The sequence below is a fragment of the Haemorhous mexicanus genome, chromosome 4 (genome assembly GCF_027477595.1).
Source record: "Haemorhous mexicanus isolate bHaeMex1 chromosome 4, bHaeMex1.pri, whole genome shotgun sequence".
Classification (NCBI taxonomy): Eukaryota; Metazoa; Chordata; class Aves; order Passeriformes; family Fringillidae; genus Haemorhous; species Haemorhous mexicanus.
Window position 1 is genome coordinate 58,871,638 of NC_082344.1, and position 22,717 is coordinate 58,894,354.

At 37.2% G+C, this 22,717-nt stretch overlaps 1 protein-coding gene across 3 annotated transcripts in view; it reads right to left on the reverse strand.

Moving 5' to 3' along the window:
* Positions 1–8,211: 8,211 nt before the first annotated feature.
* STIM2 (stromal interaction molecule 2) overlaps positions 8,212–22,717 on the reverse strand; it is a 70,429-nt gene continuing 55,923 nt past the window's right edge. The window contains exons 7-13 of one of the 3 annotated variants that reach the window (XM_059845042.1): positions 21,867–22,044; positions 21,121–21,288; positions 20,821–20,921; positions 20,337–20,575; positions 16,772–16,973; positions 16,350–16,498; positions 15,738–15,952 (exon numbers count right to left, since the gene is read on the reverse strand). In XM_059845042.1, coding sequence (XP_059701025.1) covers positions 15,915–15,952; positions 16,350–16,498; positions 16,772–16,973; positions 20,337–20,575; positions 20,821–20,921; positions 21,121–21,288; positions 21,867–22,044 — 1,075 coding nt within the window. In that variant the 3' untranslated portion in view covers positions 15,738–15,914. Of the gene's footprint in view, positions 15,953–16,349; positions 16,499–16,771; positions 16,974–20,336; positions 20,576–20,820; positions 20,922–21,120; positions 21,289–21,866; positions 22,045–22,717 lie in introns of all 3 variants that reach the window. The other 2 variants (XM_059845041.1, XM_059845043.1) reach the window with 2 other exon arrangements.

Sequence of the window (22,717 nt, forward strand, 5' to 3'; positions counted from 1 at the left end):
GGGAGAATGACCTCCCTGCTCCTGCTGGCCACACTATTCCTGATCCAGGCCAGGATGCCCTTGGCCTTCTTGGCCACCTTGGCCTTCTTGGCTCACTGCTGGCTCATGTTCAGTCAACGAGTACCAGGTCCCTTTCTGCCTGGGCACTGTCCAGCCACACCGTCTCCAGCCCATAACACTGCAGGACTTCACACTTGGACTTACTAAACTTCATCCTGTTAAACTCTGCCCATCTGTTCAACCATTCCAAGTCTCTCTGCACAGCCCTCCTACCCTCCAACAGATCAACACACGCTCACAGCTTAGTGTCATCTGCAAATTTACAATGAAAGACTCAATCCCCTCATCCATGTCATCAATAAAGATATTGAACAGATGAACTGGAGGAATTCCAGCACAAAAAATACTGTGGAATCTCCATCTGTAGAGATACACAAAACCAAACTGAATATAGTCCTGAACAACCTGCTGTAGGTAACCCTGCATTCAGCAGGGGTGTTAGATTAGACAGTCTCCAGTGGTTCCTTCTGATCCTAAAGGTTCTGTGACTGTGTGACCCATGTTCTGGTGACTGACTAAGACCTAAATAATTCGGAAAAAAAAAAAAAGAAACTGACTTTCCCCCAATATGTTTAAAACTCAACATACAGAAAGAAAGAGACTGTGTCAGAGATTCTCATATACTAGCTGCAGTCTACCAGCAGGTTAAACCAGCAGACATCTCACCCACAGTAAGAGCTCAGAACACTTTTGAAAAACTAGGAGAGCTCACTGAGTGCATTGGATTCCAATTAAGACAAGCTGCAAGACTTTTTAAAGAATGGAAACACAAACTACAGAAAGAGGGACTATGCTCTAGCAGAATACTTAAGTTAATGTTGCCAGCTAATGAGCAGAAATGAGGGGATAAGCTTGAGTATTCCTCTCTCCTATTTGTGTGGACTCCATTAACATATGCAGGGTTTTCAAATAGCTAGAATACAGATGTGAAATACATTGAGAGCACTACTGAAAGTCTTTTTGATGTTTTCATACCACTTATGTTTTACATTCTCAATACTTTTGCATCTTTTCCGTTCCCCCATCATGTTACTTTATGAAAGTCCCTGTTTAAGAAGAAGGAAGGTGAAACCTGCTTTTTATAATATACTCTTTCCAGGACTTTCATTTAACTTTCCATTCACTCCTCCCCATACCTCCCACCCTCTAAAATATAAATAAGTTAAGAGTATCTTGAATGACAGAGGAGAGTTTAATGTAGCTTTGGAAAATCACCACTTTTCTTTGCAAGAAAAAACTGCTTAGCTCTCAGAAATTCTGTCCCTTAATCTGGTATAGTACTTTTAATTAACAGAAGCTTAACATTCATTCAACCCCTTGCAAGAAGCCAGTCACTACTGCCTTTATTTTTCCAAACAATTGAACTGTCTAATTAAAAGTCACAAAACAAATAAGTGACAATGAGAACTAGATTTCAGCTTCTGAAGCTTAGCTAAATGCATTATGTTATCTGTTTATATTCATTAGAACAAAGATCTAAAGGCATATCTTTGCCAACACTCACCTTTGAAGGGCCAGAAGACAAAAGAAATCTCTCACTTCAAAGTAACAATAGACAAAACAACTGAATTTTTCACTTGAAAGATTCATTGCTCTAAGGTATTAGTGGAAATTTATATAAATACGTACCCATCTACTTATTTCTACATACATATGTATGTGTATATATATATATATGTACGTATATATATATATACACACACACACATATATACATATATACATACATACATACATATATATATATATATATATATATATATATATATATATATATATATATATATATATATATAAACCCCCCACACACACTAGCTGATGTTGAGCTTGAAGTAGACAATGTCAATTTTCTTTTAAGGAAGCCTTTGGGGTTTTTCTCCCCTGTCACACTAGTGTGAATATTGCCATGCTAGGCAGGAGCTATTTCATCTCGACAGAACCTGCTTGAGCTGCTCAGGGTTGAGTCTTATCAGGCACAGCCCTCAAATCACACAAAGCACAGCCAGCAGCAGCCTAGGCAGATCAAATACAAAGCTGGGGTGCAGTGGGCAACTGCAGCAGGGACTGCTTTATCTGTCTCCTGAAACAGAAAGAACAAAGTCCTACCAGTTCATTAAAAGCAGCTTTGAAAGTCCTGTAGTTTTCTCAGGTGTTTCCAGAGCCACTTAAGATGAAGAGAGCTGTAAAAAGTTGTGTAAGGTTCATGAAGCAAACTTCTTCCCAGTTCAGAGCAAGACATTACAGTTGTGTAATCAGTTTAAAAATGGAGAAAAACACCACACCATTTTCACTAAACACAGGTAAATGACCTGCAGTAGTGCAGAATATAAGTGATAATAAATTATATTCTTCCACAGTGAGACTATACCTTGTGTTTTAATACACAACAGACATTTTCTGTGTATTTCTACAACACAGTTCTACAGTATTGTGGAAAGAAAGTGCAACTAAAGATTCAGTGATTAAAGTTTTAGTTGCACTTCCAGCAGGACTTGGTAGGATATGGTCAGCTTCTTGCAAACAGAGATGGGGAGCAGAACTGCAATAGAAACATCAGTAATAACCTAATTGGAAAACATTATTTGGAAGAAACTCCCTAGCTAACTTGCTATGACCTATAATATCAAGCTGGCAAGTTCATGGAGCACTATTTAAGTGTTTCCAATTGATAGGATAATATTTAAACCAACCTAAAATCCACAGGTGTTGATAAATCTTTCTGGTATCCATATCAGTAAGCTATAAAATTCAAGGAGAAAGGAGGCTTCCAACTATATATCCACAATCCAACAGTATTTTCCTGAAAAGTAATACCAATGTGATTTTGAATTCCTGCCATTTCCATTATTCTCTGTCCCTCAAATTCTCCATTACTTCAATCACACTCTACAGTACAGTACAGATCAAAGCAGGTGTCCTTTACTGCTGCAATCCCCTCTTATGTACAGAAAAGCATCCCAGTAGGACACTCAGATTTCCCCAAATCTTTAGTAGGAAAATTGTGAATGTGCTATTTCATGGGCACAGCACTAAAACAGTCATTCACCACTGCAAGACCCTGAAGAAAAAAGAAGAAACAGCCAATGTTTCAGCAGAGCTCAGGCTGCACCTTAAGTGAGAGAACTATTTGTTTAATTTCCAAGCCTTTCTGTTTAAATGAATGTTTGACTTCCCCCAGACAGGGAATACAGTAAAAAGTAAAAGGCTTTTTTTCACAAAAAGCTAAGAAATGTAGCTGCCTGCCTAGTTTATGTAATTCTTTGCAGAGAAGTCATCCTCTAATGTGAATACTAATTTCCCTTGTGAAAAGGAGCAGCAATAATAACCAACAAGTTGAATGTTAGCATATTTGCGACCTAACTGTCAAATCAAAATGTGTGAATTACAGTGCTGCTTTCTCCACTGATGTTTGAAATTTAACATATGCCAGTTTACACAGTGCTTGGAGATGGAGAGCATCTTTTAAAGTCATGGATAACATACACCCCCTTCCCTCTCTGGAACAAAAGAAGAAAATTAATGTTTGGTTGTAATGCAACAACAAAAAAATCAATCACAGCTCTTTAAAAAAGGTTTGTCTGAGATCCCCTGGAAAATAGGACACTTGAGAATTCTTAACTACAGCAGATACAAATCCAAAATAGTTACAGTAAATTAGTGCCAAGGAAGGCTGAATTATTTCCATACAAATCTCAGAATAGTTTGGTTTGAACCAAGAGGCGCCACCTTTACTACAGATATAAGTAAGTAGAGTATGGGGCAAATATTCTTCACAATTTTAGTTAAGGGCATATTTAGGATAATCTAGATAAAGGACTGAATATTTGTCATTAAGGATCTGACACTTTCAATAGCTCTAGATAAAATGGTAAGCATGAGCAGCAGAACTGTATTCTCTGCTACACACTTGGGAACAAGGCATGGGGAAGTCTATAGTCTTTAACTGAAAATGCCAGCTGGCATTTCTGCTTTTGTGGAGCTCCCTTTCACAGTACTCCTGTAGGATCTTTATTTTTAAAATACAGAATCTCCAAATAATTCTGAAATCATTACCATATAGTGTTACCAATGAGGGGCTGAACAGCAGGAGTCTGGTCAGAAATGTGGAGGAGCCCCATTTCTGTTTTTCTTTAGCTTGCTTTAATGCTCAAGAGTATGTTACATCTCTCAATATGATGATTCAAAAAGAGCAAAGTTAGCTTTTACAAGAGAAATTATTACCACAGCAGCTGATGATTACCTTGCACAACTGGCCACACTATAAATGTCCTTATCAGTAGTACACATCCAATCCCAATCCCCATGTGCAAATTAGCACATTAGTTGTTGATTAGCAGCTCAATACCAAATCCTGCATGAGGCTGCCAAGTCTCTTTCCTCACATCTAAACTACATTTAGAACAATCTATGGCATAAATTAGTTGATATTAATAAAACTAATCATCTAATGGCTCTTGTACACTTTTTTATGCACATTCCATCTTTAATGAAAATAAAGACTGAAAACTCTAACAAGATGCCTTCACTGTTCCTATCAAGTACACAAACATATTACTCCTTTTAGTTTCTTAATTCCTGGCTGCTGTGTCATGAGCACTGTCACAAAGTGTTTGCAGAACTTCAAGAAGAACTACCATGTTTCCTTTCATTCACACTACTTTGGGATACTGAAGAATAAAGTATTACTAATTTTTTTTCTTTTCAAGAAAATAACTCTATTCGAGACTGCAGTAACTAGAGCTCCTTGAAGGCTTTTCCTTAATTTATATTGGCATGATTTAGGTAGAAATTAGAGAATTTTCTCCACTACCTGCAGAGCCTCAATTGGTGTATTTGTCTCTGGCTAATTGCAGTGGTACTGAGTAGCTACAGCAGCTCTCTCAGACATGCCACTGATCACTAGCAATGCACAGTAGCTCTGGCTCTGGCCAGACCTGCCTGGACTGCAGTATTCCAGGCAGAAAACTCCAGTAAATAATAACAATAACAAAGCATAACTCCAATAAAAAACCCTGAAAAAAAAATTGAGAAGCCTACGATTTGCCTGTAGGATGAGGAGATACATTGCTAACAAGAGAGCAGCAGAGGTGTCCCAGACCTGCTTTAGGCACTGGAGGCTGCACGAGTCCATTGAAGAGCACAGACTGCACAGCAGAAACTTTTCATTGCATTACAAAGACAAAAGTCAGATTCACTATAAAACATAACTTCATATTGAAGGCAATGCTGCCACTGATGGGTTGAGCAGATGAATGAAAGAAGTCAAGATCACCAATACACAATCAATTGTTACATTTAGTTAGTCTACACTAGAAAACTGGTCTTTAAATGATGTATTATTTTCTATGAGAAGTTTCTAAATTGAGGTTTTTGAAATTTTTTTTTTAACTGTTACATATTAACTTTGGAATTTTTACTGTTTACAAATCAAAAGTTACACATCAAAGCAGAAACTCCAGACTTAAAGCACACCTGTGGCCGAGCAATGTCTAGATGCATGAATGCAAGAACTCTTAAAAGTGACAGGAACCTTGTTAGGAAAAGTTCACATTCAGAAGCCCTTTGCTTGTTTGGTACTGCAGATATATTAACTTTACCAACTTTATCAAAACCCTGTGTGTGTTTCTTATGTCTCTTCTGAAATTAATCCAAATCTCTGACAATGTAAGCTGCAGTTATCCAGGCTGTTATATGCTCCAACTAGGCAACAGCAACCTGAAAAAAGAAAATATTTTAAACACAACAAGGATGGGGTTTGGGGGAATTTGGAAGGTGGGGGCTGTTGGTTGGGTGATTGGTTTGTTGGGAGTTTTTGTTGTTGTAGATATTTAGGGTAGTTATCTATCTTGCAGTCTTCCTGGTAGATGATATGCTATCTCCAGAGGTATATCAGATGTTATTTCTGATGTTTTATTTATCTTTCTCAAAGTATTTTATCTAAAATTGCTACAAAAAATTTATACACACTACAGATTGAGCAGAAAGCAGAACTGACCTTTGTGGTTTTTTAACACAAAGCACTATTTCCATTGACAATCCTCCTTAGGATCTTACATCTACACCTTAAAAAAGGGTGTATTTCTTAAGGGCAGGAGTAAGGAAGGGGAAAAAAACCCAAATATCAATTACATAGTCTGTGTTTGAGCTTCCCTCGTATGTAACTTTTACCTTCAATCATTATTCCAGACTCCTGCATTCCAGAGTACAAACAATTCATGGTATATCCCTTCTTCTCCTATGCCCCTGCCCCCTGTCTCTTTCTTCATCCATACAATTATTCATGGGCCTGCACCCCCAGGCTGTAATTGTGACAATTTCTGGAATATTTCTCTATTGCTAAGCATCTTCTGTATAAAACTGACTTATAAAACTATAAGTTTAGTAGTAAAGAGAACAACAGGAAATCCAGCATGAGGTTCAGACATTACTTCCAGGATATGATTAGCTATAGGCTGGAAAGATAAGAGCTCTTAGAATATAGACAAACCTGGCCTTTAGAACTTAATTATTTAACTTCCTCTTTGAAACACAGAAGTAGAAGAGGAAGGATTGAAACAGACAAGTACTGCAGCATTAAGCGGACAGAAAATTCAGCTAAACTTCTCTTTGAATATAAATAAATTCATTGAATAAATAAATATTTCTCACTGTATTGATATATTTGTGGATACTTAGCACATCCTTACAAGGTACTCAAAGTAACAGGGAGTATATGGTAGACCTTTCTGAAACTGTTCCAGAACCAAAATAACCAGGAGCACTCTAAGCCTGGGAACAGCTAAATGCCCAAGACCTTAAAGGAGATTTCCTGTCCCATTTCAACCCTATATCACATCCTCCACCTCACTTAGGGCAAGCAGGATACTATAGATTTTCACAAGTGATTCCATCACCAGTGAAACTGGAAAAAATATCAGTTTAAAAGCTGAGTTTTGGCAGTGTAAGGCAACGGACTTTGATTCAATAGTAGTCAAATGCAGTTCATCAGGAAAAAAAAAAAAAAATCAAACCCTGACTTCACTGACTGCATTCCAGATTGCTGAAGCTGTTAATTAACCAAAACTCAGTAATGTCCTTTGGGATTAGAATGCTGTGTGTTCCACTTGCTTGGGTGCCAAGTCTTGCAGTAAAATAAGCCATTTTTTATAAGCTATGCTTAATAGCTCAATCAAGATTTGCAGAAGAAATTAACAGCAGGTTCCCAATAATTTAGCTTTCTGAAGATGCTGATTTAGGCTTTGCCAACCTATATGATTTCCCCATTGATAAACTGTTAACAGTTTTTAATCAAGAACCAAGGACAAATTTAAGTGAAACCAATGACCCACTCACACACACACACACACACACACTAAATTATTGCTTCTGAAGTGAGCTGTATTAGATAAGTACAGTTGAACATAATTTATATACACACTCAGTTATCAATATCCATTTTTATCTGGAAAAAACCTAATTTAAATTCTAAACATCATTCATATTGAGCCTATGGTTCACCTGTGCTGTCATTCACTGATTTACCCCACCACTATCTTGTCACCTTCACATCAGTGGGATTTTTAGTTACAAGAGAAGCTGCTTTGAAAAAGCTTTTCTTGAGCTTCTTCCTTCTCTGAGCTTCTTCCTTCTCCTCTCCTTCTAGAAGTTAAAAGGAATATTAAACAACAACAAGGGTTTGGGTATTTTTCTGGTAGAGAGCCACAGGCTTTCAAACCAATACTCATGCTCAAAATCACAAGGCTACATATTATTCCAGCAGTCACTTGCAAAGACTTTTCAGCTTGTTCAGAAGGGAAAAAAAAAGGAGTGAAAAGAAAACAAAACAGCACAAGCCAAAAATCCCAGATCTTCAGAATGTTAAACAACTTAAACTTAGAAAGGATCTTTCAAGCAAAAGCAGTAAGACTTAGGATTTACAAACCTGACTGTAGCACCCTAGTTGCCAAACAAAATGGTCTCTACCTTTCCTTTCACAGTAATATTGCTGTCAAGCTTTAATAACAGCATGAAGGAAGAAATACTGGCCAGAACCCTAAGCAGAACCAAGACAACTTATCTCAAGATAAAATAATTTTTAAAAAAATCAAAAACTATATACTCAGGGAACAGGCTAAGATCAATTAAAATTACATAACATGTTCACTAACACAGTTTCACTTTTCAAAATGAAAGTCAGATTTATTCAACATTAAGTGCAACAACACATCAGAAATCAATAAAATCAATTTTCACTTATAAAGTAAAGCAAAGTAACATGAATAAACACAGGAAAATACTGTCTGAGACTCTCCAAGCAGGACATTTCTCATTAGACTCACAGAAAGGGAAAAAAAAGATTTCTATATGCAAACAGACTAAATTCCCCCAAATTCAGTTTTTTTTCCAGTTGTAAAGCAATATATAGCTAATGGGAGGTAAACTAGAAAAGGGGATGAAATGCATCATGCTGTACAACACCAAAGAAATACTCCAAATGCATTTGTGTACAGCATTAACAACATGCAATAGGTGAGGTTAAAAGCAAGTACAGTGTATATATTAGAGACAGAAACTAGTCAGTCTGAGGGCTTTCTTTCTTGTTTTAGTTCAACTAATGAAAACAAACAGAAGCCAAGAGCAAACAGAGGAAGAGCAGAATCTGCATGGAGAACATCTCTTCCCAGAACAGTAAACATCTTAAGATTCAAATTTTGCACTCATTTACTTGTCTTGGTCCTCTTCTTGCTATGTCATTAAAACATATCCAGATCCAATGGGCTTTATGCAAGTATCTACATTTTTATAAAGCAGCAATTAAACAAAACAATGCAAGTCATTCAAATTCTGCTAATCTTATAAATCAGGCATTAATATGCTGAACACTCACTACAACTCAATGTTATTTAAATTAAAAATAAAAACAGGGCAAGATATCTCCCAAACAGCCTTGCTGAAGTCTAGGGTATTCTCGTTATATTTGTTGCTTGGAGGAGAGCAATGTGAAAACAGACAATGTGCTACCCAATTCATTTCATTAAGAATTATTTAAACCATACTTTTAGACAACAGCTGGTCTCTTTGTTCATTCTTTTCAGTTCACAGCCTGACAGATTTCTCTCACCAGTCTTTTTTTTTTTAACAGCAGTTTTTTAAGACAAACTCCCAAGATCTCCTATAGATTTTGTCAGCTATTGAAAAGCAAGCAAGCATAGCACACATGCAAGTTAATAGAATTAGAGAGCCTAATATAATTAACTACAAAGTTCCAAGCAGTAAGTACATCTACATTCCCCTGGGGAGACTCCATCTTACTGGCAGATGGATTTGAAAGCTGATAAAGAACACAGATTACCCAGTTCACTTCAGAAGTTCTCTGCCTTCCACCTGAAGACTTACCAGAATCCATTCTACCACCCAACAAGCTAGTACAAATATTCAAGATTGTCATCAATTTCTGTAAGAATGGAGTGATGGCTGACAACTGAAGACTGACTTTTGTAAGGTTGGACGAACTGACCTTAATTTTAAATGAATTCAAGTCTGAAAATAATTGTGCAGCATTAACTTAAGACACAAATAAACAATCAAAGGATAATGAAAGGATAACTTTACCACTCAGACACAAATCACACCAGCCAATGCTCTACCTCGTTCACCTGAAGTACAGAAGTGTTTTTACAATATCCAACTGTGACAAAGTCTTTAAAAGGCAACTATTTATCATTTATCTATTAGTAATTCCCAACTGAAAAAAGCCTGTAATACTCTAAACTAGAAAAAACTACCAGCACCTGGTTTTTTAACAGGGGAGGGATCACAAAGAACTGCGTTGAATTAAAATAAAAGGAATGTGAAGGACAAAGTTTTGATTCAGATGTCTTTAGCACATATTAAACCAAAACTGACATGAAGACATGCTACTAAAGGTTCTCTGAAACTGCTCTGAGGTCTGGCAATCACCCCAGTTAGTTCTGCAACTACTAAATTTAATGCTGGGTGAAAAACAGAACAGAAATTAGAAGTAAGACGGTACCCTGTCTTTACATGTACCCTGGAGAGTACATGTAAAGAAGAAAGTGGGTTTTTTTGTTGGATAAAAAGTTACTGATCTGAAAGCCTTGAGACTGAATTAACCTCTTATCTCCAGCAATCTAAATTGTGAGTGTCCCTTAGGAGATTAAATATCACTGAACATTTTTCATCCTCTCCAATGAGCAAGAGGCATTTCTTTTTACCTTGTTCAATTGTGTAATCCTTAACATCTAAGCAGAAATCGACCTTCCCACTTTCATTTCAGTGAAGCATTAAATACACAGAACACACACACAAAATTTGGTAAACTTGAGATTTAAAGTTGTAAAGAAAAACAAAAGATAACACAAATCTACTTTATTTCTGAATGCCTGAAGTAGATTGGTAAGTACTGCCATCTGCTTAAGCAATGTCAGATACAAGAGCACCTAGGAATAATAAAGCTTGATATTGTTACTACTTATATGAAGTGGTGCATTCTGTTTATGTAACAGAGGACTAAGTGGAGAGTCAGAAAAACACCATCTGTACTGGGCTGGAAGCAAAAACTATCTGTTGAATACCTGAATGACACATCTGAACTGCTAATGAAGCCTCAAAGAATGGTCACCTAAACATCTACACACTGTCAGGCAGCCAAACTCTGCAGGCAATTTTTTCTTATTAGTTATCCCAACATCTGTGTCACTAGCAGAAAATGTTATCAGCACTTAGACTCAACCAGGCATAGAAGGCTTCACCATGAAGATGCAACATCCAGGATTAAAATGCCTATAAGCAATTTGGAGCAGTGATTCAAGCATGAGATAGTAACACAACCCTATAGTAAGAGCAACTGGAACAGATTAGAAAAATGCATTCATCCAAATTAACATATTGCACAAGGAGATAAGCAAATAGACAAGAGGTCCAAGAATTAGTAATTCCTGTATTTGGTTAAAAAAAAAATATTTATATTCTCCAGTGCTCATAAATATGCTTGTAATTGAATGGAAAAAAAAATATTTCCCTGCATACTTATGAAAGTAAGGTAGCAATCCCTCTCCAGCACTGTATCATGGAAATGGAATGAAACTATCCTGAAACACTAAAAGCTGGTGATATGAGAAACACTAATCAGCTCATCTCCCTCCTGTGCAAGCCATGTTCCCATATTTTGGGAAGCAAAAGGTCAAAATCTTGAAAGCTTTAATTTCTAATTAGTTTTACCTTTTTAGGCTTTTAATCAGTTGTAAATTACTGTCTAACTCCAGCTGGCATCCATAAATATCGTAAGAAAACTGAAATCAAGTATTCTTGGCTTCATCATCCTCTAGCTTCCAAACAAGGAACTACATTCTTACTATAACATTACTACTTGGACGACAATTGAGAATTTTTGCTCTTTCAGCAAATTGCCCTTCAGGAAGTAGAGGGTAATCCACTACCTAGGTACCAGTGGGGGGAAGAAAAGTTGACATATGCCTGGAACTGCCAATGAACAATTTCAAGTTCCATCACTGAGCTGTGGGGATGAGGGATGGAGGGGAACCAGCCAAAATGAAAAAGCAAAAAACGCAAACGCGATCAGCTGTTTTAATCTCTAAGTCCACTAATAAGATGGTAAGAAGCATTCCCCATGGTAACCAAGATGCCTTTCCCAAAACTTTTATGCTAATCAAATGTCGTGTGGCTTTAGTAAGCCATTGTGGAAAGGTTTGCATTTGTTTAGCTCTGGAAGAACTGGGATTTTTTTTCTTCTTTATACAGAACCTGACATTTGACAGTTCTTCAGTTTACAAGTGACTTAAACAGCAACCTTAAACAGGGAGAAGTCTTTTAGGCAATTCCCACAAAGAAGCTGCTGTCCTGACAAAGTACTCTAACAAAATATTTAAATAGCAAAGAGCCTCATCTTCTGAAATACCAGAACATTAAAAATAGAACATGGGTTTTAGCTATAAAAGCGAAAAAACACCCAAAACAAACAAAACAAAATCCCACAAACCAATCTCTAATGACACTAGCTGACTGTCTCAAGTGACTGATATGCCCTATGAATCCTAGTGGTTGGAATGCTGGCTGGACTCACTGCCTGCCAGTGAGTTCAAGTTACACTGGTAGCAAATGGAACAGAGAACCCTTTGAGGCACATTGTCTCACTCCTTAGATGTGGATGTGTGCCAGGTACTTCAATGTTAAGACTGGATTTGATGACTGCCAGTGCAGACCTACCTCAGAGCCAGTGCTCTCAGCATCCCTCAATAACATGACTCCAACCATTTAAAGATGGGAATTTCAGCGGGAGGAGCAATGGAAGCCACTTACATTGTGGACAAATTTAAATGGCAAGAAATGCAAGTGGCTATTAAAATAATAAAAAAGAAACTCAATTAACATAGAATTAGTTTGTCCTCCAACATAAAATACTCACCACTTATTGTATTAATTGTAAATTGTAATAATTTAAGACGTTTGTTTTCTAACACTAATTAAGAAGCAGCTATCAAGTTACAGGAAAAAGTTACTTACTACAGCTGGTGATACACTGAGTGTTGAGAGTTGTCTGTGTTCCAAAGGTTTGCAATTTTGAAGCCAAAATCTATCACTATGGTCATCTTATCTGATTTGTTTGTACAGCATAAAGAAGTAATTTTTCCAGAAAATAGCTTGTTTTTTAAAAAAGATACTTAGCACTGGAACTCTCAGCCAATAAAGAGTTCAATACCTCCTCTATTTCACTTTTAGTTATACTTACTACAGAAAACTGAATTTGTCTGTTTTGTCTTCTCAATATTTGAGTTTGCCCAATTTTGATTGCAGAATTAAGAAGGGCTGCTCTTCCACTACTCAGTAACAACTTTTCCTCCACGTGTAAATGTTTACTCATCAGTACCAAAATGCCACTTCAACTTGTTTGGTAAGGATAGAGACAGAGTAACTCAAACCTCACACCGGCCCCAGATCTTATCTTAAACTCAATTATTGCAATAGCCTTCTCAAGTGCACCAAGGTTTTTCTGGTAGTAGTCTTCTCCATGTTGTTTGGGAGGCACAGGAAGTTCTCTACTTGCATAAAAGTAATTGTTCCCTTTGTAGATGTTCAAGTACTTCACCAGGCTTTAAACAACAGCTCTTGAAGGCTCAGCATTGAGGTGGCTCTTTGCACAAGTCTTTTTTCATCACTGCTTTTTGTGGTCTGTCATGTAGAGAGTACACCATCTTTGTTCAAAGAGACCATTGCTACCTTGCAATTACTTTATTTTGAAGCTACAGCTGATCAATCTGATGATTCAGAGAATAATGGAACAATATTATGTTCTCATTATTTTCTTTTCCACCACGTTTTTCTTCTGCAAACTTTATCAAATAGTTGATTTGTCCCATGATTTTCTGCATAGATGGCCTACAATCAGTCTCTGTTAGACAACAAAACTCTGGATTATTTCTGTTCTCTTAAGGAATTAACTAATGTACCAGGACATTTCAAGTACTTGCACATGCAAGGTCTCCACCCCATTTTGTAACCCTTCTCCTTCAACCATGTCTCTAATCACAGTAAATCTGTTAAAATCACCACCACTTCTTGAGGAGAGAACTAACACATTGGGTATGCACAGTGGAACCTAAATAGAAAATGACAGAAAAGACACATATCACTTGATTTCAATTAGCTACAGGTTTTGAAGGCTCCTTACTAGAAAAAATGTAGGCAGTCCGTGAAATAATTCTTTCACACAGTACATCACACAGATATTGGCAAGAAGTGAGCCCCTAATCACAAGTCCCTGGCAGTGGCACCTGCTACTGAGGCAACTAGAACACCCCTATGGAAGATCTGAGACTGTTTAGTCGTCACTGGGTAAATTGCTTCTGTTGACTAGAGCAGGAGATGTTTCTTTGGAATGTACCTCAGAAGAAATTCCTGCTCAGTATTAATATTTTCAAACTGAATAAAAGGCACTGTTGCTTAAGCCATACATTTCTTGTCTCCAACTGTTTAAAAAAAATAAAAATATGGTTTTGAACACCTAGCTACTTGCTACCCTAAGAAGGCTTCCTTGTTACCTCACAGTAATTTCATCTCTCCCTAAAAAAGCTTCAAAAAATTGCTTTTATCTGAAGCAGGTCATCTCACCTTTATATCTATCTTTATATCTAAAATTATGAGTTAGTATAACAGTATGCATTATAAAATTATACCATTTACTTCAGACATCTCTGAACAGCTAAATCTTCAAACTATACAAAAATAAAGTGTATGAAATCTTACAAAAGGAGGACATTAAGACAATAATAGCTAATTCAAAAAATATAATAACTTATACACAGCAGTAAGCATAAGCAATGTAGCCTACGACAGTTTCCAATCAACAGGACCTCTGAAACACGTCTGAAACAAGCATCAGCTAGAATTGGAACATTCCCAAGCACAATAATGCTTCCAATTTATTATCTTTACCACAGTACAAACTTTCACAACCCAAATGTCCATTGTCTGTCAATCTGTAAACAAAAGCTACTATTCCCCCTCCTCATTTTGAGAGGTGAATTTTTTCAGTCTTCAGTCAAGTTTCACAACCATCTTGCATAAGGAATCAAGAGCCTGTTCTCTTGGTAATTTACTTTTTTCTTTTTCTTTTCTTTTTTTTTTTTCTTTTTTTTTTTTTTGTTTGTTTCTCATACAGCCTGCAGTGAATTAAAATCACAGTGAAAGTCCTGGGAAAAAAATGATCTTTACAGCAGGACTTGAACCATTCTAATAATAAATGCATCTAACAAAGCTTCCCATAATAAAAGCATGACATTTCCATTTCCAGAAATCAAGTCAATTAGAAATGCTAAATTCTACTTAAAAACCCCAAAAGATCTAAAAGTGAAAAGATTCATCTTCTCAGTCAAATACAAGTCTTTCAGTTTCACTTGCAGAGACTGTTCCAGTCTGTAAAACAGTAGTGCAATTCATTTAGTTCTACTTCTTTTACTTTTGTTAAAGTCCGGTAGATAAATGTCCTATTTCTATGGAAAGACAGGAAGATGCTCCAGTAAACAAGAAACTTTGGCAAGCCCAGAGAGGCTTACGAGTCCATTAAAGCTTAGAAGTCCAAAGTGGCTTAAAAATGGTTTATGAATAAACTTAAAAAAGCCCAACAAATCAAATTAAAAAAAAAAAAAAGCTGAAAAAGACAACCTAAAAAAATAAAGAAATAAATAGGCAGAAATTAATGTAAACTGTCTGAACGTTTTAATGATTTCTCATTGACAGCTGGCACAACCGTTGACAGTACAGTCATTAAATATAGGTGACCTACAGAGTATTCCATTAGGGCATCCACTCTGGAATGCTCAAATGGAATTACATTCCTAAAGATTTAAAAAATAGAGTTCTTATAATATTACTATAGGTTTTCTTCTGCCCACCTCACTTACACTTCTTCTTAAAGAGGTTTTTTATTTTTGATGGCTTTTTATTTTTTTCACCATTCTGGTAGAGGTCCTGTGGGATGCTGCTTATCCTGGGGACAGAAGCAGCTTCGTGGCCGGGTTTGCTATCACTGCCGGTCGAAGAACATGAGGTGTGGCGAGGCTTTGGGACTGGGATCCCAGTTGAAAGCTGGTTCATGCTGCAAGACTTCTCCAGGATTCCATTATAAACTTTGCTTGCAGGACTAAAGATCATGCTCTTAGTTTCTGCCATGCCTACACAGTCAGGAGAGCCCCTAGAAACATCTGCAGTTAGAGAAGAGGAGTCTCCCGTAGATGATTCCTCAAGTGAGAATTCTTCTGGTGATACTTTCTGAGGAGAAATTGTCTGGTACATCTCAAGACTTGCTGGAGGAGACTGTTTTCTTCCAATGGATGAATTTAAGGAGTCACATTCCGAACCTGTTTCCTGTACTTCCCTGAGTCAGAGCAAAAAGAAGAGAAAATATAATGGAACTACAATTTCCTTCATACAGTTAAAAAGGAAATTTATTTAGAATCAATAACATTAGTCTAAAAGCACCACCCACACTTTTCCTTAGTAGTTAATTAAACAAAACAAAACAAAAAAAATCAAGTTAAACATTTTAAGTTACAACTTGCATTACATCATTATATTATCTAAACTTAAGGGAATTAGTTTGTGCAATCTTGCTTTTGTGGGCAGCAGCATCTGCCCAGAATCAGTCATTTGTATCTCACTTCAACGAACAAAGTCTATCTTTCTGGCACGTGAAGTCAGAAAAGTTATGAAATGAAAGAAGGAGATTTAAGCCTATCATATACAAAAAGTTTCTTCAGGACAAGTGTCCCTACCTTTCAACAAGCTCATTTGCTCCTTCCAAAAGGAATTTAACCTTTTCCTATGAGGCCATGTAACAAGAGTAGGTACACGCTCAACATGCTGTAAGAATTGTGTTACCATCCATCTCCTCTTCGCCCAGTAGCTGACATTGCTTTTGATCCTAGTTTCAGATGTAAAAGCCAGTAACATATTGTAATGGAGAATCAGGGTTAGTTCAGTGCACCCTGGATTGTAACATTACTTAACTGTACATGACATGCTAGCTATTTACATACACATACCAGACAAGAACTCTCTGCTCCATGTAGACTATATTAATTTATATTATCCTACAGATTACTTTAACTTTTGGCTTGGTTTAACCTCTAATTCTAAACTGTTAGTCTCAATAATCCTATCAAGAGCTCCAAGTGCTGTTTGCTAATCTCCGTACCATTGTTTATCAGCAGAGAAGTAAATGGCTTCCTCCTCCTCTTCAGTTCGATAGAGAGCTGGGCAGCTCGACACAGAGAGGATGTCAGGGTCAGGGGAGTGCAAAGCGTGCTGAGACTGTGGAGATGATGGCACAACACTGCGTCTTGATCTACACAAGCTACTGCTTCTTGCCAGAGTGCTGGGAGCTTTTACAATGGACCCTGAGGCAGAGAAAAAGCAGACCAAAACCCTCCAAGTGACATTGATGTTAACAGTATCTACGCTGAAGACTAAGTAGCAGATATTTGCTTCAGTGACAGTGACTTTTAAATAACTTTGACATTGCTTGACAGTTTCAGAGCAACAGAGACTGACATACCTCATCCATTCTACAGTTAGATGAAGCAGCTAATCAAGATGCAACTGCAGAGATTTTGTGCCTGCCAAATACTACCCTAAGTACACCAAAACTTTGGCTCACTGTGCTCTCTTGAGAACAAAAAGAAAGACTCTACTGGAACTCCCAACCCTTCATAAACTAAAAATAGCAGTGCTGAAATGAGTATGTTACACAATGTCTTGTATTTTACGTGCTGATTTGGAGGTTAGAAGAAAATGTAAAAGTTTTGCAATGTTGGTATGACTAACCAAACAGCCAAGTGATATACACTACAGTAGCTGAAGAACAGGCTACATAGAGAAGACCAATTTCGTTTAACATGACAGAAAATACATAATTCAACCTCATTTTAAGATCAAGAACTTTCTTTTAGATAACATTGTCTCTTGCCAGGCTAACTATGAATTTCTGGAAGTAAAAATACTAAGAATGGGTGGAGACAGCCACACAAGACTTCATCAGCAAATTACCCAAAAGGAAGTGATAAACTCAAATGTTCCTAATCCAATTCCCCCTTCAAGAGATTATTAGGCAGCAATACTTGTACAGAAAAAAATCTACAGACCTCTTTTCAGGCTAGCTGCAAGTCTTAGGATGTTTCACACCCCTCCTCAAACTGTCCCATGGATTGCAACACTGCTTATGTAAGATACACCAGACCCTTACTGGTGATCAAAATTGTTTAACAACCACAACGTACTAAAAATCCCTTCAATTATTTTTGCAGACAAGGATGTCTAGCCTGAAAAAATACATTTGATTTTCTGCAATGCCAGTTTATCATCATATAAGTTATAGTTTCCCTTCCTGGAACCTCAGAAAAGGACAAGTTGTCCACTCTCTTTTAGTACAGAAAAACACAACTTTCACTAAACAGGAAGTAACTGCACCTTTGCCAACATATAGATTTATTTCCACTCCTGAGCAGGAAAGAAAGGTTTGCAATTCTCAACATGACAGTTGACATGTAACTCAAACTTCTAATATTACTTTTGAGGAATTCCCTACTGACCTTAAAAGTGTGTTGGGAACTCAAAAATCATCTTGTGTCACTACAAAAAAATTCCTCAAAGAGCAAATGTGAACTGCGATAAGAGAATAAGAATCTCTTTAGGAAATTTGTCCTATAGGTCCAGGTAAATTCAGATACCATTCTACCTACTGGTATTAAAAAACAAAACAAAACAAAACAAAACAAAACAAAAAAAAAAACCAAAGATTGCACCATTGGTGAATTTTCAGAGAAGTAACAAGCATTTTGATCCTTTGTAGGTGTATGCACACAGAAATATGAAGAATTCAGCTATGACAATTAAACATGTAGAATTTTCCAGTCCAAATGAAGCTCACTAAATCAAGGAACCAGCTGAATCCTAATGAGCCAATGGAAAAATAGAAGTTTCATTATCACCTTCCAGCTGTAAGGACTTTTTTCCAGTGTCAGACACTGTTTCTTAATCCATTTTTGTTGTTCAGCTTGAGATTGATCAAACAGCTCTATTACTTGACACCATATAAGCCTATCAATGCAATTGCTCTGGCACAAAGAACCCTGTCCAACAGACTTCAAACACTGTCAATCTTATGAGTCCAAAGGATGCTGGGGCAAGGCAATACCCAGTCCACTTTAGACCCAGTGATGGAAATAGCCCTTCTTAAGTGACCTCCTGCATGGTGCATTTTGCCTGAACCCTCATGACCAAGACAAGCCATTATGCTTCTGTCCTTCCCCATGTGCATTTATTATTTTTGTCTAAAGGATGGGAATAATTCAGTATTTACTGAACTATCCTACAGTAATTTGACTCCTCAACACTAGTCTCAACAGCAGATCATTTAGCATATTTTCCTGATACAGAAAAGTTTCAGCTGAGTATGCTCTTACAAACAGTACAGTCCTTTCCTAATTGTAGTTCCTTTGAATCAACTGCACTTTCTTCTCTGGCTTCACTTCTAAGCAAGAGCTAAATGAGAAGAATGACTAAAAAAGCTCACAAGTCTGAAGTTTTTTTACACATATCCAAGTGTTGTCACTGTAGACCATCTGGAAAATCATGACAATAAATGGAGTGCTTCATTTTGAAATCAGACCACAGATTTCTCGATACAGAACTGGGAGCTTCACTCTAGGCATCCATATTTTATTGGGTCTCCAATAAATTTGTTGCTAGGGTGTAAATGAAAGTACTTGCACTGAAGACAACTAGAGAAACAGCATTCCTTAGAAGTGATCAGAACTTGCAGTAAGTTGCAAGAGGATTAATGAACTTTTCACTGTGGTCTGCAGAAAAAAAGGTTGGTACATTAAAAATAAAAACAAGTGCCCAAGGCATACTAAGTGAAGCCAGCAAAGTGGCAACCTTATGCTATTTTAAAATACAGTTTGAATTTCTTCTGAGAATCCCAGCCCTGGAAGAAAAATGTACCCACATGACAGTTTTCCTTCCTACTCATTCCTCAGCTTAAAACAGCTTGTTTGAATAACTGCATGGGAGCTCATCTTTTCAATTTGCCTCTAGAGTCCAGTTAATCACAAGCTCCACGAAGCAGGCTCTTGTTCTGACACAATGACTCATGATACAAGGGTGGTCTGAATCCCCAGTGTATATCTTCTGATCATAGTTTAACCAAAGCTGGACTTCTCTCCCTCCAGAACTCGGCCTCTCTGACAGACACTCAAACAACCAAGCCACTGTATCCAAACACAAACATTCTGCCTGAAAGCTTCCCTTGAACAACAACAGGATTTTGTTCCAACCACTAAAGAATGTGCACAAGGCTATGTAGCATGTGGCCTCCCCAAGGATGTGATCTTTCTCATAGCTCAAGGAACCCTGCATTAACCTCATCCCTTCCATCTGAGCTAACAAACTCAGCATTGTTCATTACAAACTTTTGTTCAAGTAGCAATCCAAGGTTGACAACCACTTTCAAAACCTTAGCTGAATTTGCCCCACTCTCCCACTGAAACAAAATAGAGGCTTTTTCTTCATGTTATCTTCACTATAAAACTCACTTTTCCATTTAAGTCCCACTGGAGCTAGTATCTGAAATCCTACATGGAATTTTGGTCTTTTTGACTTTGATCTAATGCTGTTTGATTTCAGTATTCTTATCCCACCTGACTTGAAAATCCCATGTCCCACAACTTCTCCCCTTTCTTTTTACTGAGCTCATCACTTACCATGAAACTGTGAAACTATTGGAGGAGTGTCTTCATCCAAGTCATCAACTCCCCCTGCAATTGGGTAGGGAGGAATGGAAACTCGAGGCATAACTACCCAGCTGTGATCAGAGTAGAGAGAGGAGGTCAAGCTTGGTAGCCCAGAATTGTGTGCGATTTGAAACCCGCAAATCTTCTCAATCTGTTGCCATCGATACAGACGCTCCCGCAAACACGTCGTCAACTCAGAGAGTGCTTTCCTGAAGAAAGACACATATTAAAATTATATACACTGTACTTATTGATAAAGCAAAGCAGCACACTCATTCCAGCATACCAGAAAAACCATTACAGCTGTTGAAACAATCACATTTTAGTATTTTTTAAATTGCTTTTGTAAAGTGCAAAACCACTAAGACACTCAATTCCATAACTCTCCAGGAGCTCTGTTCTGGGAGCAAATAATCACAAAAGAATATCCATCCTGTCCCAGTAACCCTCTTACTTTGCTTCAAGAATTTTATGGTCCACTTCATCCAGGGAGGAGCTGTGTGCAACATGTAATGTTCCAAATACAGTGCTTCTCTTCTTTTTTATCTTTTCTGCCTAGAAAGCAAAGTAAAGTGAGATGCATAAAACTAGTAACGTAATTAACAGATGACAAAACATTAGCAATAGTGACAGGTAGCAAACAACAATTCAGGGAAGAAAAAAGCACAAATGCTTATCTGCTTTGTGATTACTATTTCATATCTCTAGTAACAGATCAGAAAAATCTTTAAGTAGCTGAAGAATAATTTATTACCTCATCTTTAGCAATTGCTAATTGCATTTCTGCATGCTGTCTTTTGATATTGTAATATTGTACTTCAACTTCATGTGTTAACTGAAGCCACTTCTGCAAAGCTTCAGGAACAGACCAATTACTTCTCAACTCAAACTCCTTCTCAGCCTTTTTTAAAGCCATACGAACCTAGCAATCAAGAAGAAATGAAAGTGTCACCAAAAGTATCATTAGAACTAACAGGTGAATTATAAGCACCTTTACAGCCCACAGCAACACAGCAAAGCTTGAAAGTGTTTTGGTGTGTGCTGATTGTTGTCAGGTATGCAGACCTGGCAGCTCTGAAATCTAGCATATGACCCTCTGTATTTTTTCCCATGCTATATAGTTCCTAATTCAAGGTGTAAATATTTTTATAAGATGATAATTTTTTTTTTAGTACAATAAATCCAAATTTATTGCTACTCAGATGAAACAAAGCTACTCTCTCTCTTCTAATAACAAGATAAAAAAAGCTTTTATATATATTTTTTCAAGTGAATCCCAAAATATTATGATAAGCTAATATACAAAGCTTACAGCTTCTAATAGTTTCAGGATTATTTTACTAGATAATGGCATGACTGACACACAATGATTAAGCACTCTTAGAATTCTTCCATTCAAATCCAGCATTTGGGGAATGCTGTTTTAAATACTACTGAGGATCTAATAAAACTAGGACCAACTTAAAGTCAACACTAAATTTATTAACAGCTGGCAGGTACCTGTACTAACTCTTCCTCTGCATATTTGAGCCTGCTGAGCTCACATTCAGCTCCCTCTCTCAATTCCCTGAGGCGATGAGCTTCACGTTTTGCATCATTGATCTCATCCATCATTTTGCGCTCAAGATTTTGCTTTTCAACAGCAACATTTCTATTCTCTTCTTGTGCCTTCTCAAGCCTTCACAATTGAACAAAAATATGAGAAAATACACAGCATATTTGTTAAAAGTTGCAGTCCTCAGGATAAAAAAAATGCATCCAGCAGCAGGGCAATGAGCACAAACCAAAGCACATGAGGTTCCATCTGAACATCAGAAAATGCTTTCACCATGAGAGTGACTGAACATTGGCACAGGTTGCCCAGAGAGGTGGTAGTGTCTCCATCCTTGGACATATTCAGAAGCCACCTGCACATGGTCCTAGGCAACCTGTTCTAGATGGACCTGCTTGAGCAGGAGGGGCTGGACATCCAGAAGTCTCTTCCAACCTCAACCACTCTGTGATAATAAAGACTCTGCAAGCTTCATGAATCAGCAGCAATTACATCACAGAACATGATATCCACACCAGGCAAAACACCCAAACTTTTAGGTGAACTATCACTAGAAGTGTAGTATCAAAACACAAGTCTCTATAGACAATTGTGTTACAGGTGCACCACAGACTATCAGCTTTCATATTGCTATATATGCAATAGAAACTAATCAGCTCAGGTCTGTTTCAATCTTAAAAGCTTAAAAAGAGAAAAAGTGTTCTCATCCCTATGTATGTAACAATTTAAAATAAACTGTAATTATATGAAAACAACAATACATACATGTAAATCTGTAGGAAAAAAGACTGAGCCTCTA